At 32.7% G+C, this 15,694-nt stretch overlaps 1 protein-coding gene across 1 annotated transcript in view; it reads right to left on the bottom strand.

Annotated features, from left to right (window-relative positions):
• The window catches only part of CAND1 (cullin associated and neddylation dissociated 1), a 43,861-nt gene that overhangs the window by 14,964 nt on the left and 13,203 nt on the right, over positions 1-15,694 (bottom strand). The window contains exons 3-7 of the mRNA XM_079142207.1: positions 7,356-7,510; positions 5,669-5,792; positions 4,051-4,307; positions 3,860-3,965; positions 2,629-2,774 (exon numbers count right to left, since the gene is read on the bottom strand). Coding sequence (XP_078998333.1) covers positions 2,629-2,774; positions 3,860-3,965; positions 4,051-4,307; positions 5,669-5,792; positions 7,356-7,510 — 788 coding nt within the window. The remainder of the gene's footprint in view (positions 1-2,628; positions 2,775-3,859; positions 3,966-4,050; positions 4,308-5,668; positions 5,793-7,355; positions 7,511-15,694) is intronic.

The following is a 15,694-nucleotide window of genomic DNA, read 5'->3' as shown; positions in this document are numbered from 1 at the left end:
ATTAATTGATAATTTGGCCAGGCACAGTGATGCACTCCTGTATCCGAGCAACTCAGAGGTTAAGACAGGAAGATCTCAAGTTCAAGGTCAGCCTGGGCAAGTAAGTGAGATCCTGTCTCAAATTTTTAAAAAATTTTAAAAAGGGCTGGGGACCCAGCTCCATGGTAGAGCATCCCTGGCAGTGGCGGGGAGTAACAAAGTCAAAAAGGCAACAAAAATGTCAGTGGTTTTGGGCTGGGGATGTAGCTCAGTGGTAGAGCATTAGCATTCGAGGCCCTGGGATCAATCCCAAGCACTACAAAAATGTTAAAAAATAAAAGTACCCATTGTTACGTAGCTAAGACTATGTCTCTGAAATGATTCCTTAGTGTATGAGTATTGAGGGTAAGGGTAATATGTCACTACTGCCTTATAACCCAATTAGCTTAGTGACAGTCAAATACAGCCAGTTGGACTTTAGAAGACTCTGGGAGGTGTAATAAAAATTTCCAACCTCCAAATAGTTTGATTTCATTCATTTTTAGACATTATAGGAACATTCGACCAAATACTGCTAAACACCAAGCATTTGATTCACTCTCTCATACCTATTTAAATAAAATTTAAAAGGAAACTGCTAAAAAAAACTACTGACTTAGAAAATAAGTAAATCAGGTTATTTTCCAATTTTAACATACAATGTGAATTACATCCCAGAAATATAAGGTTTATTAAAAACAATTTTATTTAAAAAATTAACAAATATCCTAATCACTGAAATTATGCTTATTTAATGAGTCATCATAAAACCATGGAAGAATGACATGTATTACTTATAATTCATATAACTTATGAAGTACTTGAAGAACTTGTATTATTATTTATCATGCTAAACACCAATATTCAAAACCTGGAGCATATTGCTCCTTCAAATATTCATATCACAATATAAGCTAAGGTTTCCCTTCATCAATATAACACATTTATTATCTAATGTGTACTAGGCACTGTCCTAAGCACTGACATAAGGCAATTAACAAAGAGATTAAAATTTCTAGTCTTCCTGAAGATAGCATTCTAGTAGATGGAAGATAATCAATTACAGTGTGTCAGAAACTGATTGTGATAAGCAAAATTAAAATGCTGAAAAGGAAAATAAAGGTATGCCAAGAGAGGAGAAAGCTCCAGGATGGGAGGGATGTGAGAAAAAAGGAATCAGGTATGACCAAGGTTTTAGACCTGAGAAACGAAAATAAGAAAGGTACCATTCTGAGACAGAAAAGACCAAAGAAAGAACAAGTTTGAAGATGGATGAATAAAAAGTAAGGAGAAGATACTTCAAATATTTGACCAGCAATGTCAATTAAACAGTCACATATGAACCTGGACTCAAAGGAAAAGATCTGGAGCAAAAATAAGATTGGGTTGCCACCATACTAGTATTAAACTCAGGAGATTACATGAACTCAACAAGAAAATTAAGAGTCCTACAGATAAGTGTAAAGACTGAATCCTAATGAACTCAAAATTTAGATGTCAGAAAGGTGAAGAAGAGTAAAACCAGACAAGTGTGGTATCCTAGAAGCTAAATAAATACTGCTAAGATTAATAGGCAGTCAGGCATCTGCAATCTTGTTTATCACTAAAGGACAGGGTTCAAGATGGAAGGTGAAGAAAGAAAATGAACAATTTCTAATTTGAAGGCTTGTGCTATAGAGGAAAGAAAATGGGGAGTACCTGCTAGAGAAGTATACATGGGGCTGGGGAGATAGCTCAGTCGGTAGAGTGCTTGCCTTGCAAGCACAAGGCCCTGGGTTCAATCCCCAGCAACCCCACCCCCCCAAAAAAGGAGAAGTATATATGGGTTAAGGGAGGTATTTTTAGTTGTTTTTCTAAAGATGGGTTAACTTATGGACTTTCTAGGAAAGTTATTACATAAATTCAAAGAATCAAACTACACAAAAAGTATTATTAAAAAACATTTACCCATTAAAATATCCCTGATTTACTCATAAAATATCTCTTACAGTCCTTCCAATAAAAAAAGAAACAACTAAACATGAGCAACCCTATGTCCTTTAAGTGCATTTCTTTCCAGAGTAAATACCACAAATCACAGTGTAACATCAATTTTAGAAGCTTTAGAAATTTTAGGTCATTCATGAAAGTTATATGTGTCTTCAAACATTACGTAGAATTGTTCATAAATGTACCTATGACTAAGCAAAAAATTATTCTTTGAATACCTTTGAAACTGCTTGGAATACGTATATTTTCAGATTATTTATTTTTCCAGTAGTAGGGACTGAACCCAGGACCTCACCCATGCTAAACAAGTACTCAGTCATTGAGCTACCTCCTTTTCTCATTTTTATTTTGGAACAAAGTCTCACTAAGTCTCCCAGAATGGCCTGGAACTTGTGATACCCCTACCTCAGTCTCTAAGTAGCTGATATTATTGGTTTGCATCACCATGCCTAACAGATACAATTTTTTTTTAAACAATGATTTAATCTTCTGACAAAAACACTTTGTAGAAACTATGAATACTGAAGGACAAAACTGTAGTATAATTTGCAATAAGAATCACCTCCATCTATAATACTTAGTGTTTCACAAAATTTAAGTTTTCTATCCAATCTGAAATACCTTGATCATCATCATCACCACCATCAGCATCCATAGCATTTTCATCTTCATCTTCATCATCATAATTGTAATTTGGATCATAGGTAAGATATTTAAGACAAATGTTTATAATAGTAGAAACATGAGGATATACTTCCTTAGGACATCTGAAGATAAAAACAAAAGCTGCTTTAAGCAACTATTCTTTTCTCCTTGGTTCAGTGTCTGCCCCATTTTACTTCAGTACTAGCAATTACATAAGAAAGAAACTATTTCTCAGACTATTTAACACCAATTGAACTTGAACTTTTTCTTCCAGGCGCTTCATATTTTAAAAGATTTCTTTCAAGTTATATTTATTTAATTAATTTTTATGAAGAATCCCCCCCACACACATTTTAACTATGTTATGGTTAATGTAGAATGGTACAAAGAGAGATATGTGAAGACCAAGTCCAAATAAATGTGCTCTTTAGCAACTCGAATTATTGGTGAAAATGTTAAGTGTATATTCATCTACTTTGGTCTTTTAGCTCTATGTAGAGAGGAAAGGAAAAAAAAAAAACATAAATGCACACAGGGCCAATAAATAAAGGAATAATTTTTGTGTTTCTTACAAAGGAACAGAAATAAATCCCAAAATTTCCAATTTTAAAAATCTGATGATTGTAAAGTGACTTTTCAAAACCCTGAATGGCAAGGCATAAACAGAAGACTAAATCCAGTGAGATCAAGACATTGTGCTATATTAGCCAAAGGAAAAATCTGTTACTAGGTTAGTATTGTCTTCTAGTACATAAATGCAAAATTCTAATTAAGCTTTTAAAATATACTAGAATCAAAATTTCCAATATGATAATCACTGTTCTTAGCAAAATAGATGAGAGATCTAAAAAAAACGGTTGAAAAGATTTGAAAGTCACTATACATTTCTGATCAAATAATTAATCTTACTTCTTTCTCAGGACAGACATACATTCATATAATGGTATCTCCTCCCCTCTACCAAGGCAAAAATAATTATAAATGCTTTTCCTAGGTTCTTTAAATAAATTCCTGATAAAGAGAAGGAAACAATAAATGTGACAACCACACTTTTTAAGAGGATGACATTAATTTCAAATATTGACTATTAGTTATTAAAGAACTAATTAAAATACAGTTGAAATTTTGAGAGCTGTTTTTCCTTACACAACCTAATCTAGATCTTAATTATTCTTCTGTTCTTAAGGAAAAAGCTAAAATAACTTACCTTCTCACAAATGATTCAAAAGCTTGAATGCAGTATTCTCTTAATTCATCATCATCTACATTACAAAATTTTACCACCAAAGGAATTATCTTCTCAAGGTATTCGCCTAAGAAAAGCACACTATTTCTTAAAAACATGTACTTTTTTTTTTTTAATTAAAGACAACTTTAAAACATTTTAAAATTTCTTACCTATCCTATGGCCAGCTTGCCTACTAATAGCAGCAATACATTGTATGTAGGTTCTTGTTGTTGACATGGAATCATTTTTGGACAACTCTGACAACAGATGTTCAATAAGATCTACAAAAACTATATTTCCACAGCTCATAACCAGATGGCCAAGAGCAATAATGGTTCTTTTCCTTACTGCAAGTCTGGGGCTGGTCAACTGGGGAAGTAGACAGGTCAGAATTGAAGGATGGAAATTAACAAGAAGTCCTCCTTGCCTTAAAATAAAAAATAAAAGAAAGAATACAATGAATAAATTGAGGATGTCTGAGCACACTACAATGTCGGGCCTCTGAACTCAATGTAAATATGCAATAGGGTATAAATTTAGAGAACAAATCCAAATTCAGAATGAAAGGAAAACTGAATTCTCACTATCTTTTGCCAATGCAAATGAAAATCTAGAACCAATACTACAACTCCTGGAATCTAGACTTACATTCCCCATTATAGGTTATCTAACCAATTGGCTAGGCAAAAACTCAATGATCTTGTCACTTTTTTCCCTCCACAATCTTTAAATGATTTTCCCTATTAATTATAGCTTTTGGTGTGAATTCAAACTTCTCCTATCTCCTCACTCCTCCCTCTTCCTTGCCTTTTCTCTATACATCAATATACTAAGTTTTACAGATCCTTATGGTTCCATAATAGTACTCAAACAGCTATTATGTCCCAGACAGTGCCAGTGATCAAAACACACAAAATGAAAAGCCTACTGGATTATCAATGCTTATCAAATTAAGTACAAAATCCCCACCCACCTCAACATGACCCCAATCTATCAGAATGATTTCCTACTACTTTTCTATTCATTCTATATTCTGGAAAACACTATTTATATGGACATATTCTATAACTTGGCATATCCATCTACAGAAGTGCTACACAGCACTTCAATTCAATTCAAATGCATTCTTACCAGTTAGTCTTCAGTCCCATTCTGCCTTATAGCCATCTGCATTCTCATTTCCTATAGTAAACTATAAACTCTGTGTGTGCTAGAATTGATAATGCCTTATATATATTTACATATACACACATATCCTTCCACATGAAGGCACATGCTTATTTTTAAATTGAACTGAATTAGCCACAAATAATGAACAAGTATAATTATAAGAACCAAGGATTAAATAACTGTCAGACTCTTTATTTTTTCCTAGGAGTTGCTCAACTCTGTCTATATTCCAAAGTTTAACTTCTAAGAGAAAATAGAAAAGCAGCAAATTACTAAAAAATCAAGTTCCTTCTTCCCCACAAAACATGCATTATAAATAATGGTTATTTAAAATTACCGGCACTTGTTTAACTGTAAAAAATAAACTGTGCTGAAAAAACTTAAATTACAAATCTTACTACTTTTCAGAACTTCAAAATGTGTTTGCTATGCCATAATATGCTTATAATTATGCTTACATAATTAGCTTATGTGTCCCTTTACCCTCAATCACATATATTTGTAAGCCACTTTAAACATGAATAAATTTGGATATTTTCTTACATCTACCAAAAGGGATTTTTAATAAATGAACATAATATCTGTATAACAAGAAATGCAAATAATGGGCACATTCACCTGCTCAACATATCAGCCATAATATCCAAGGCTTCTAGCTGAACAGAGACATCTTCCTGCTTTGCTATTGCACTGGTAAGACGTCCAGTAATCTTTTTACATACATTAGCAGCTAATGCAGAACCTGCATAAATAAGCCAATAATAATTTCAAGAAAAACAAGTTGAATTTCATCTAATATTCATTGTAGAAACCAAATATTTGACAATTCTAAACTTGATGAAGACACTCAAAAGATCCATGCCAGAAAAGCCTGTTTCAAAACTGGCTGTTTTTCAATAAAATAACTTATTAGACGTAAACGAAGACAACGACAATAGTTTTCTCTATTTAAGTCTTCATTTTTAGTAACCTAGTCTTTTAAATTTCAGTGAATTAAAAAATATTCTGAGCTCCAATGCTTAATCGTTTCTTCAAAAGAAAATCTTATAGCTCTGTAGTCTCTAATCAGGTCCTTTTCAACACAGATTCCATAATTTCATTATATAACAGAAATGTTATTCCAGGACTCATATATCAAGGTTATTGCTATTGAAAGTAGGTCACATTATCACTGACAAGTGAAAGAAAGAAACATAAGTAAGTGTGAAACACTCTGAATGGTTAAAAAAAAAAATGAAGGAAATACCAACATAGCCAATACAATTTTAAAGAATGTAGAGTCGCATAGAGTAGTCAGAGTTGGTGGAATATTTGAGTGAAATAAAAACTTCTTAATAAAGATAAAGTATTATTAGTATGATATAGTAGAAAAGTATAAGTTCGGAATCAAAAGATAATGAATTTGAATCTTCACCCAACTAGGACATCGAAACCTGGGGTGAATTAACCTCATCTTTCTGAATTTCAGTTCCTCCATTTACAAACTAGGAGGAATCTTAAGGTCTCCCTGAGTGGCTGATGTTTAGACTAAGTGAAATACACAAGCAGCACTTAGCATGATGGCTAGAATAGTGAATTATTAATAAGTATTTACTAAGCAAACGATTGAAAACAACATACCCAGGTAACATTATTACCAATTAAATCTTCCCATGAAGTGTGTGGGGGGGGTAATTTCACCCCATTGGCAGATGAGACAATAACTATTAGACTGCTAATTTTAGCAAGTTTAAAAGTCAAGATCAATTCTAAAACTTATATTACATACACTTCATTGGAAGCCAAAAGCTAATTAATTAACAAATTCATTAGTTATAATTCAAAACTTTTAATTACCAAGTAGTTATAAAAGGTTTAACTTAAAGTTACTAGTAAACAGAACAAGTTCATAGCTATGTCTTAACTATGTTAAATTTTACTTAGAAAATTATGCTGCAAAGGAGAATTAATCCTGGAAATAGAACAGTAATCAGAACTCAAAATTCTGTTTATATTTCCCCTCAATGTATAGGCTGTCACAACTCCAGTCTGCAGTTTTGGCACATACAATATAAAATCTTACTACATACATAAAAATTCATCTGAGATATTTAAATTGAATCAAAATATTTATTTCAAGTGAAATCTATTTTTGAAGAAAAAATAAGGCTTCAGATTTGATTTTCTAAATCGTTGAAGGGGATGCCTATAAAAATCTTTTAGGATCTCCCTCCCTGGTCAGAAAAGGAAGAAGGAAGCCAGGAGGTAAAGATAGGGGAGAAATACCTATACATAGAAATTAAATAAGAAAAATATTCTTGCTTACCACTGGAAGCTGGAGGAAGTTCTCCAATTACTGTTTTAAGGCCAATACTTGAAATATCTCGAAGTTGTTCTTTATCAGAAAGCATGTTAGTGCAGAGGGTATCTACAATTGTCTCTACTTGGTATTCTTTCACTTTACTCACTAAAGGGCCAAGGCTGCAAACATAAAGAAAAATTCTTTTTAAAATCTAGATAAACACAAAAACCAGAAAAATATGCAAATAGAAACATTAAATTGTCTGTCTAGCAACTGTCAACCAAATATATATTATGCTTGTATTATAAATAATATACAAATGAGGATATAAAAGAATCTCTTGACTGATAAACTCCTTGCAGTTAGTTTCCAATTTTTTCCATTGGAAAAAAAAAAAGTATTATGAAACTGCAGATGATTTATATTCCCCACTCTAACATTTCAAATATAAGAAAAACTTATAAAAGCAATCAACTAGAAGTCTGTTACTAGCAGAAAGATTTACCTACTATAGCAGTTCTTTCACATGTATCACTTTGCCAACTTTTACTACCACCAAACTCCACCTAATGAGCCAAAAGAATTTCTAATGTCCTTGAGTATCCTTAATTTATTCCTTTTATTCTGACTGGTTCCAACAATTGAAAGGAGTAATACTAGTCTACTCCCAAATAACTCTGTATATAGAGTTCCTGTTAGTACCCTTTAGACTGTTAATATAGGTTTGCATTATGTTCACTGGTTGAACCACTTTTTATGGAGAAAAGTCTTTCCTCTATTACCTTCCCACAGACCTTAGCACATAGTAGGTAAGTTTGGTGAATGAATAGTTATCAAGATGCCACTGTATTCAAGATTACTAAATAACAAAGGAGGTTTGGTCCCAATCTTTGAAAATTTACTATGAAGTTGCTGGTGAGATAAGGAACTCACTTAACTATGAGATAATGAAGTCAAATCAGGTGTGGTGGTACATACCTATAATCCCCGCTACTCAGGCGCTGAGAGGCAGAAAGGTTTAAGAGATCAGCAAATTAGTGAGACTGTATTTCAAAATAAATGGGGGCTGGGATGTAACTCAATGGTAGAGTGCTTATGTACCAAGTGTGAAGTCTTGGGTTCAAGGGCCAGTACCAAAGGAAGGAAGGAAGAAAGGGAGGAAAGGACAGAGAGGCCTTCAGTGTCTTACAGTTTCTTGAAATAAACTGTTAAATTCAATGTTAGCCTTCTAAGTGAATTTAAACATGTTAAACTATCAGATTTTTAGGTTTTGGACTTTGATGGAATACTTAGGAAAGTGGTACATTTCAAATGGGGAAACAAGCTTTTATAAAGACCAAAGACTAGAATGAATGGAATGAATACTGGAAGAAATGAATAAAAAGAACTGGTTGATACAAAAGGCAGATGGAAAGCACAATAGGAAAGATAGGCTCCTAGGATATTACAAAAACAAACAAACAAACAAACAAAAAAACACCTTTAAAGTCAAGCTAATAAATTTAAATGTGATGCAGTAAAACTGGGAGTCGATGTATTTTTTTCAAGTGTAAGTGACATGAAAATAGTTTAATTTGACAAATGCACAGATCAATGTCTCACACACAGATGCTCAATAAATAACTGCTGATTGCTTGCTTGACTAGAGAAATAGAAGGCAGTACAATTTGGGGGATTAAGAGAAAGAAAGAAAAACAGGTTGTTTGGAGAACTCCAAGAACAACCTAATCTAAATTGATGGCAGTGATAATACACACAGGCAGATACATGGAAAAACCTAAAGTGTAACCATGAAAACTGGGAATAAAGATAAAAGAGATTTCAAAAATTAACTTAAAGAGTTCTAGCTTCCAGCAACAGCAGAATAGCTTTGCTAAACTAACCTTCCTGCAGATAACAACTGCAAAATTTCCAAAACTGTCTTTCAGAAAGCAACTATTTGAATGGCAGAAAATAGGCCAAAAAAACAGATGGAGAAAAAGTTCATACCCAGTGGAATTATTTTTCAAAAATGGAAACAAAGGGGCTAGAGCCGTGGCTCAGTGGTAGAGAGCTTGCCTGGCATGTGTGAGGCACTGGATTCAATTCTCAGCACCACATAAAATAAATAAATAAATACATACATACATAAAATAAAGGTCTGTTGATAACTAAAATATACATATAGACATACACACACACACACGCACACATATATATAAAACTGGAAACAAAGACAAAAACAAAGACATAAACAAAAGTAGAAAGAATATATCACCATCAGAATTGTACTACGATAATTAGCAAAGGAAACTTTTTAAGCTAAAGGAAAAATTAAACCAGATGGTAATTTGGATCAAGATCAAAAGAAAGGAGTGACTATCACTACCAGAAATGGTATATGTGCACATACATAATAAGCAACATTTAAAGGGCTGTATTTTGCCCCTCAAACCACAAAGAATGTTGTATTATGGAAAGGCACACATACACATACTTATCAATCAATAAAAAAAGCAGTAGCACAAACAATAGGAAGAAAGCAAATGCACTGACTGCTATTATGGGAGTTTATAAACTATTTCAAGTAGTACAATATTAACTAACTTGACTGTGACAAATTTAAGGCAAGATTTGTAATCCCTATAGCCTATAAAGACACATCTCAAAAGACAACAGAAGAATCAAAACAAAATATGTAACAGGAATTCCCAACTTTTTGGGTCTAAGATCCACTTCAAAAATCACTGAAGACCCTAAAGAACTTATTTTTAAGTGGGTCTGTCAATGTTTACCATATTAAAATTAAATAAAAATCATTTACGTTAGGAATAAATAACATTTTTAAGAAAAATAATTATATTCTCAAAAATTTTAAAAAAAAAATTACCAAAAACAGTACAAGTACTGCTTTTACATTTTTGCAACTAACTTTCATGTTTGGGATTAAAAGAATATAGAATTTCCTTATCTGCTTTTGCATTCAGTTTGCTGTCATGTGTCCTCTAGAAAATTAACACTGTGCACTACGAGAAATCAAAAGGGAAAATAAGGTCTCAGTATTATTCATAAAACAGTCTGGCCCTATTAGTGCCAATGCCCCTCTGAATCAAACTTCAGGAAGTGCTGCTTTAAGTATTTGACTACCCCAAAAGAAGGCAGAAGGAAAATAATAACAAAAACAGAAAACAAGAGTAAATTGATGGGCTGGGGCTATAGCTCAGTGTGAGGCACTGGGTTAATTCTCAACAGCACCACATAAAAATAAATAAATAAATAAATAAAGTGAAAGTTAAAATGACATATCAAAATTCAACCATATCAATATTTATAATAAATGTCAGTGAGTCAACTGAACACTATCACTGAACAGCAGAAATCATAAAACTAAACAAAAAAGCCAGACCCAGTTACCTATTAAGAAACAATTTTAAAACGACAGTTAAAATTATAATAAAAACAATATGCTACACACACGAATCTAAAAAAAAAAACCTCTAGTGGCTATATGAACATCAGAGGAAATATATTTCAAGATAAGGTGTGTTGCCAGAGATAAAGAGAAACATGTTATACTCAAAGACTCAAATATCAAGAAGACATAACTATTATAATAAATATGTCCACACAGTCACTGACCAAATTTTAGTCAGATTCCTCTGAGACCACTTTTCAACTAGGCCTTGACCCTGGCCTCTACACTTGCTGGGTCTGCAGGTCTCACCCTGGTGTCTCTCCTGTAATTTTACATCTCCCGATTCCTTCATTTTGCTTGCTGGCTATAAATCTCCACTTATCCTTATATTCACAGTTAAGCCCAATGTCTCTCCCCTACTGTAACAATCCTGCCACCTATGACAACAGCCCTGAATAAAGCTTTCCTTACTGTTCAAATAAATGTCAATAATAATAATAACAAAAATAATTTTGTCTTTAACACAATTTTAAAATGAAAGGAAAACTTACATTACAAAGAGAAATGATGATCAACAATCATAGTTGGAAATTTAAAAATCCCTCTCAGTAATCAAGATTACCCAAACAAGTCAGACAAGATATAATCTAAACACTATCAATTATCCTGAGCTGATATTTATAAAACATTTTAGCCAATAACTAAAGAATATACATTCTTTTCAATGAACAGGGAATATTCACCAAGATCTACCATATGGTAGGCTATAACACAAATCTTGGTAAATGTAAAAAAAAAAAAAAAAAAAAAAGTGTCCTGAAATCTCAGAAGTATGCCTCTCTGACCACAGTGGAATCTAATCAGAAACCAGTAAAAATAAGCATCAAGATAAATTGCTTCTAAATAACTCATGGATTTAAAAAAAAAAAAAAATCACAATGGAGATTAAAAATATTTTGCAATTTTGGTAAAAATAACAAAATTTATAGGATATAGCCAAAGATGTACTTAGAGGAAAATTCACATCTTTAAATGTTTAAATTAGAAAGTCAGAAGAAAACATCTATAAAAGAGAAGAAATCAATGAAATAGGAGAGAACACAGCTTATTAAATTCACTGCTGACGTGGGTGCTTAGGTAGAAAACTTGGAGGACTCAAAAACTACTGTTAGTATGAAATACTATGGTTCACAGTTGAAAGACTCAGTATTAAGATGTGAATTCTTCTCATATGTTTCTATGACTTCAACACAATTCCAATTAAAAAATGAGCAAGCTGATTATTTTAACAACAGAATTTGACAAATTGATTCTAAAACTAAAATTTACATAGAAATACAATGGGCCATAAAAAACAACAACAAAATGTCCTTGGGGAAAAGAACAGGCTAAAGAATTTAAACTACCTTATTTCAGACTTGCTACAACACAATCTATACCACCATTTCTCAAGCAGGTGTGATTTTTACTCTCTAAGAGACATTAGGGAATGTCTATAGAAGAAAGTCTATAGAAGAAATTTTTGGTCGTCACAATTGGGGGTAGTAGGAATACTATGGGCAAACAGAGAACAATAGCAAAGGATGCTGCTAAACATCATACAATACACAGAAGATACAGGAGAGCCCCCCATACCAAAGAATTACCTATTCCAAAATGTCAGTGTTGCCAAAGTTAAAATAACCTAAGCTATGCTAATAGAAGAGTGTAGTACTGGTATAAGAATAGACAAACAGATCAACAGAACGGAAGAAAGTCTATAAATACACATTTATAGTCAACTGATTTGTTGTCAAAAATGTCAAGGTAATTCAGCAAGAAAAGAAGGTCTTTCCAATAAATAGTGCTATAACAACTGGATATTCACATGAAAAAAAAAAAGTGAACCCAATTCTTAAACCTTCCACAAAGCAAGACAGATCATAGAACTGAAAGCACAAACTAAAACCATAAGGATTATTAGGAGAAAGTTTTAGTGACCCAAAGTAAAGAAAGATTTCGTAGGAAATAGAAAATAATTGCAAAAAAAAAAAAAAAAAAATTGAGGGGGATGTAAGTCAGTGGTAGAGTCAACATCTAGCATTTATGAGCTTCGGGTTTAATTTCCAGTACCGCAAAAAAATAAACAAACCTAAGCTCAGCAAATTGGGATAAAATATTTGCAAAAAAGTATGTAACAAAGAACCTATATCCAGTACGTATGAAGAAATCCTACAACTTGATAAATGAAAAGACAAACTCAATTTCAAAATATTAGAAAACTGCACCAAAAAACAGCCAATAATGAAACATATGAAACAGGTTTTAACATTGTTAGTTATGAGAGTAATGTAAATTAATACATAAACAACTCCTGGAATGGCTAAAACTAAAGACCAATACAACTAAAAATGGTGAGAATGTGGTGCATTTGGTTAACTTCAAGAAAATGGAACATATACTTTGGGAAACAACTCTTCTCAAAGACTTAAATAGATAACAGCAATTTCACTCCTAGGCACCAATCAAGAAGAAATTTAAAAGATACATGTCCCAACAAGGACTGTTTCAGGAATGTTCATTTATTCCCAATAGCTAAACCCTGGAAAGGAACCAAGTGAATAAACAAATTATAACATCAGTTAACTACTAACCATGGATTTTAAAAAAAGCGGGGGGACATAAACCATTAATACACGAACAAATGTCACAGAAGTCAGGAGAAAAAAAGCCAGCCACAAACCATCACATTCTATATTCCATTGCATGAAGTTTTAAAATAGGCAAAGCTAATTTACTGTGAACAAAATCTGAACCATGTGACCTTGAACGGAGATGTTGTGTAACAATACAATTTTATCTTTTCAAATGGTTTTCCAGTCTTTTGGAAAAGTTTCATCTATCCCCCAGTGACACCACCTTTATAACATGCTTCGTTGGTCTATGAATGCCCCGCTACCTAACTGCTTTGATTATAAAGACATAATAGTATTATTTTGTGTTTGTTTGTTTCATAGGGCTAAATACCACCCCTACACCACCAATAATTGTTTAACTTTTTCAGTTTTTTCAACTATTATGTACACATGCCTACCCCACCCCGATAAATTTCAGTCAATTTGTCTTAACTTCAACTCTACAATGCTAATGCTGAGTTGCCCTATCCAAGGGCACAGGATGTCTTTCCATTTGCTCAAGAACATTTTTATCTAAGAATATTTCAAAGTTTTTCTCCCACAATTTTTTTTCCCTTTGGTAGGTCTGGGGATTGAATCTAGGGATACTCTACCACTGAGCCACATTCCCGGACCTTTTAGTTTATTTATTTTTATTTTGAGACAGGGTCTTTTCAAGTAGCAGAGGCTGGCCTTGAACTGGTGATCTACTTCAGCCTCTAGAGTTGCTAGGATTTCAGGTGTGTACCACTGCTCTGGTTTTCTCCCACATGGTTCGAAAAAGTTAAAATTGTAACCTTACCTTATATAATACTCCTATTCAAGGTCCCACTGTTAACATTTCTTGTTACATTTCCTTCTAAGTATTTTGTCTTTTCTGATGCTATAATAAGTGGGCATTAATTTCCATTGTAGCTTCTAACTGGTTGTAATAGATGATGTAAAAAGCTACTGATTTTCATACAAGTAAATGAAAAGCTAGTATATGAAAAGTTACTAATTTTCTAAATTTTACATCCTCCTACCTCACTGAATTATCATGTACATTTTTTTCTTGATTGATTCGCTCTTTCCTATTGTCCCCCCACCCCAAATTACAGTGGCTAATACTCGTAAAAAAGAGAGAAACAGACACATACAGCTGTTTTGTCCCCAACCTTAGTGTGAATTTATCTGATATTTTATTAGCTTTGGAGAAATTTAATTTTTAATGTTAAAGAGGAACCTGGAGATAAAGTATCCTTCACCTGTTCTTCACTCCAATGGCATGTAAAGTACAATGCTGGTTTTTTTGGAAGATGTTTTTACCTCCCTAATTATAATGAGTGCACTAGTGCTTTTTGTTTTTCCCAATCAAATATCAATGCTGAATCTTATTAGTGTGATGACAACTATGTAATTTCTTCCTTTCCCCAAAAGGAAACATGAGAAATAACTATACTCATAAAGCACACAATATTGAAGTAATCACCCTTACATTCTTGTGGTAAACCCCACAGGTCATGGGTGTATTGCTCTTTAACTTTTTGCTATATTTTATTTTGAACATTCAAATGACGCTGGTCTGTAGTTGCTCTTTTCTAGAGTTATCTTTGGTCAGAATTTATCATCAGTAATTGGTTTAAATAAAAGTGGACAGTATTCAGACCTTATGTTCTGGAACAGTACTAGAACCATCTGTACTGGAAGATATTTGTTCTTTAAGGTTTCAAAAACATCTGTAACCTCAAAGAACCTTTTTAGATCTTTCTGTTGGTGATCTTTCTGTTGGATGATGAATTCTTTTATATCTTAAATTCCTTTACTTTCTTGAATATGTATGCATAAGTTTCTTCCCCAACCTCTTTAATTATAATGTAAACATAGAAGAGCAAAAAACTCAGGTTCCCAATGAGTCAAAATTCATACTTAAGTGAATTAAGAACTATGTACTTTGTTACTCTCAATTTGGGACATAGACTACTTTTCATTACTGCTTTTATATGATCCTAAATGTTTACACATTTTGAACAAAGCTGAATTTTGTTTATTAGGCACATGAGAAACAATTATAAGATTAAAAGTTAAAGTAAAATTATTGACTCAGTTGCATTATTCTACAACTTACGAGTTCTTAAAGACCTGTTTTATTTTAAACTTGTAAATGTTCCAAATTAGAGATATTTATACTGCGTATCTACAGATTCTAGGTTGACCAATGACTTTTCACTTTTTGTATCTTTTAGAGCAGATATTTAAGAACTTAGCCTAAAACAAATTTGAAACCTTTATAAAGGATTCAACAAAGGAGTAATAATAGAAAAATGCTTTATTTA

This window comes from Sciurus vulgaris, assembly GCF_902686455.1.
Source record: "Sciurus vulgaris genome assembly, chromosome: 5".
Lineage (NCBI taxonomy): Eukaryota > Metazoa > Chordata > Mammalia > Rodentia > Sciuridae > Sciurus > Sciurus vulgaris.
Note: the sequence above shows the minus strand (reverse complement) of the source record. Positions and strands in the feature narration are given on the sequence as shown.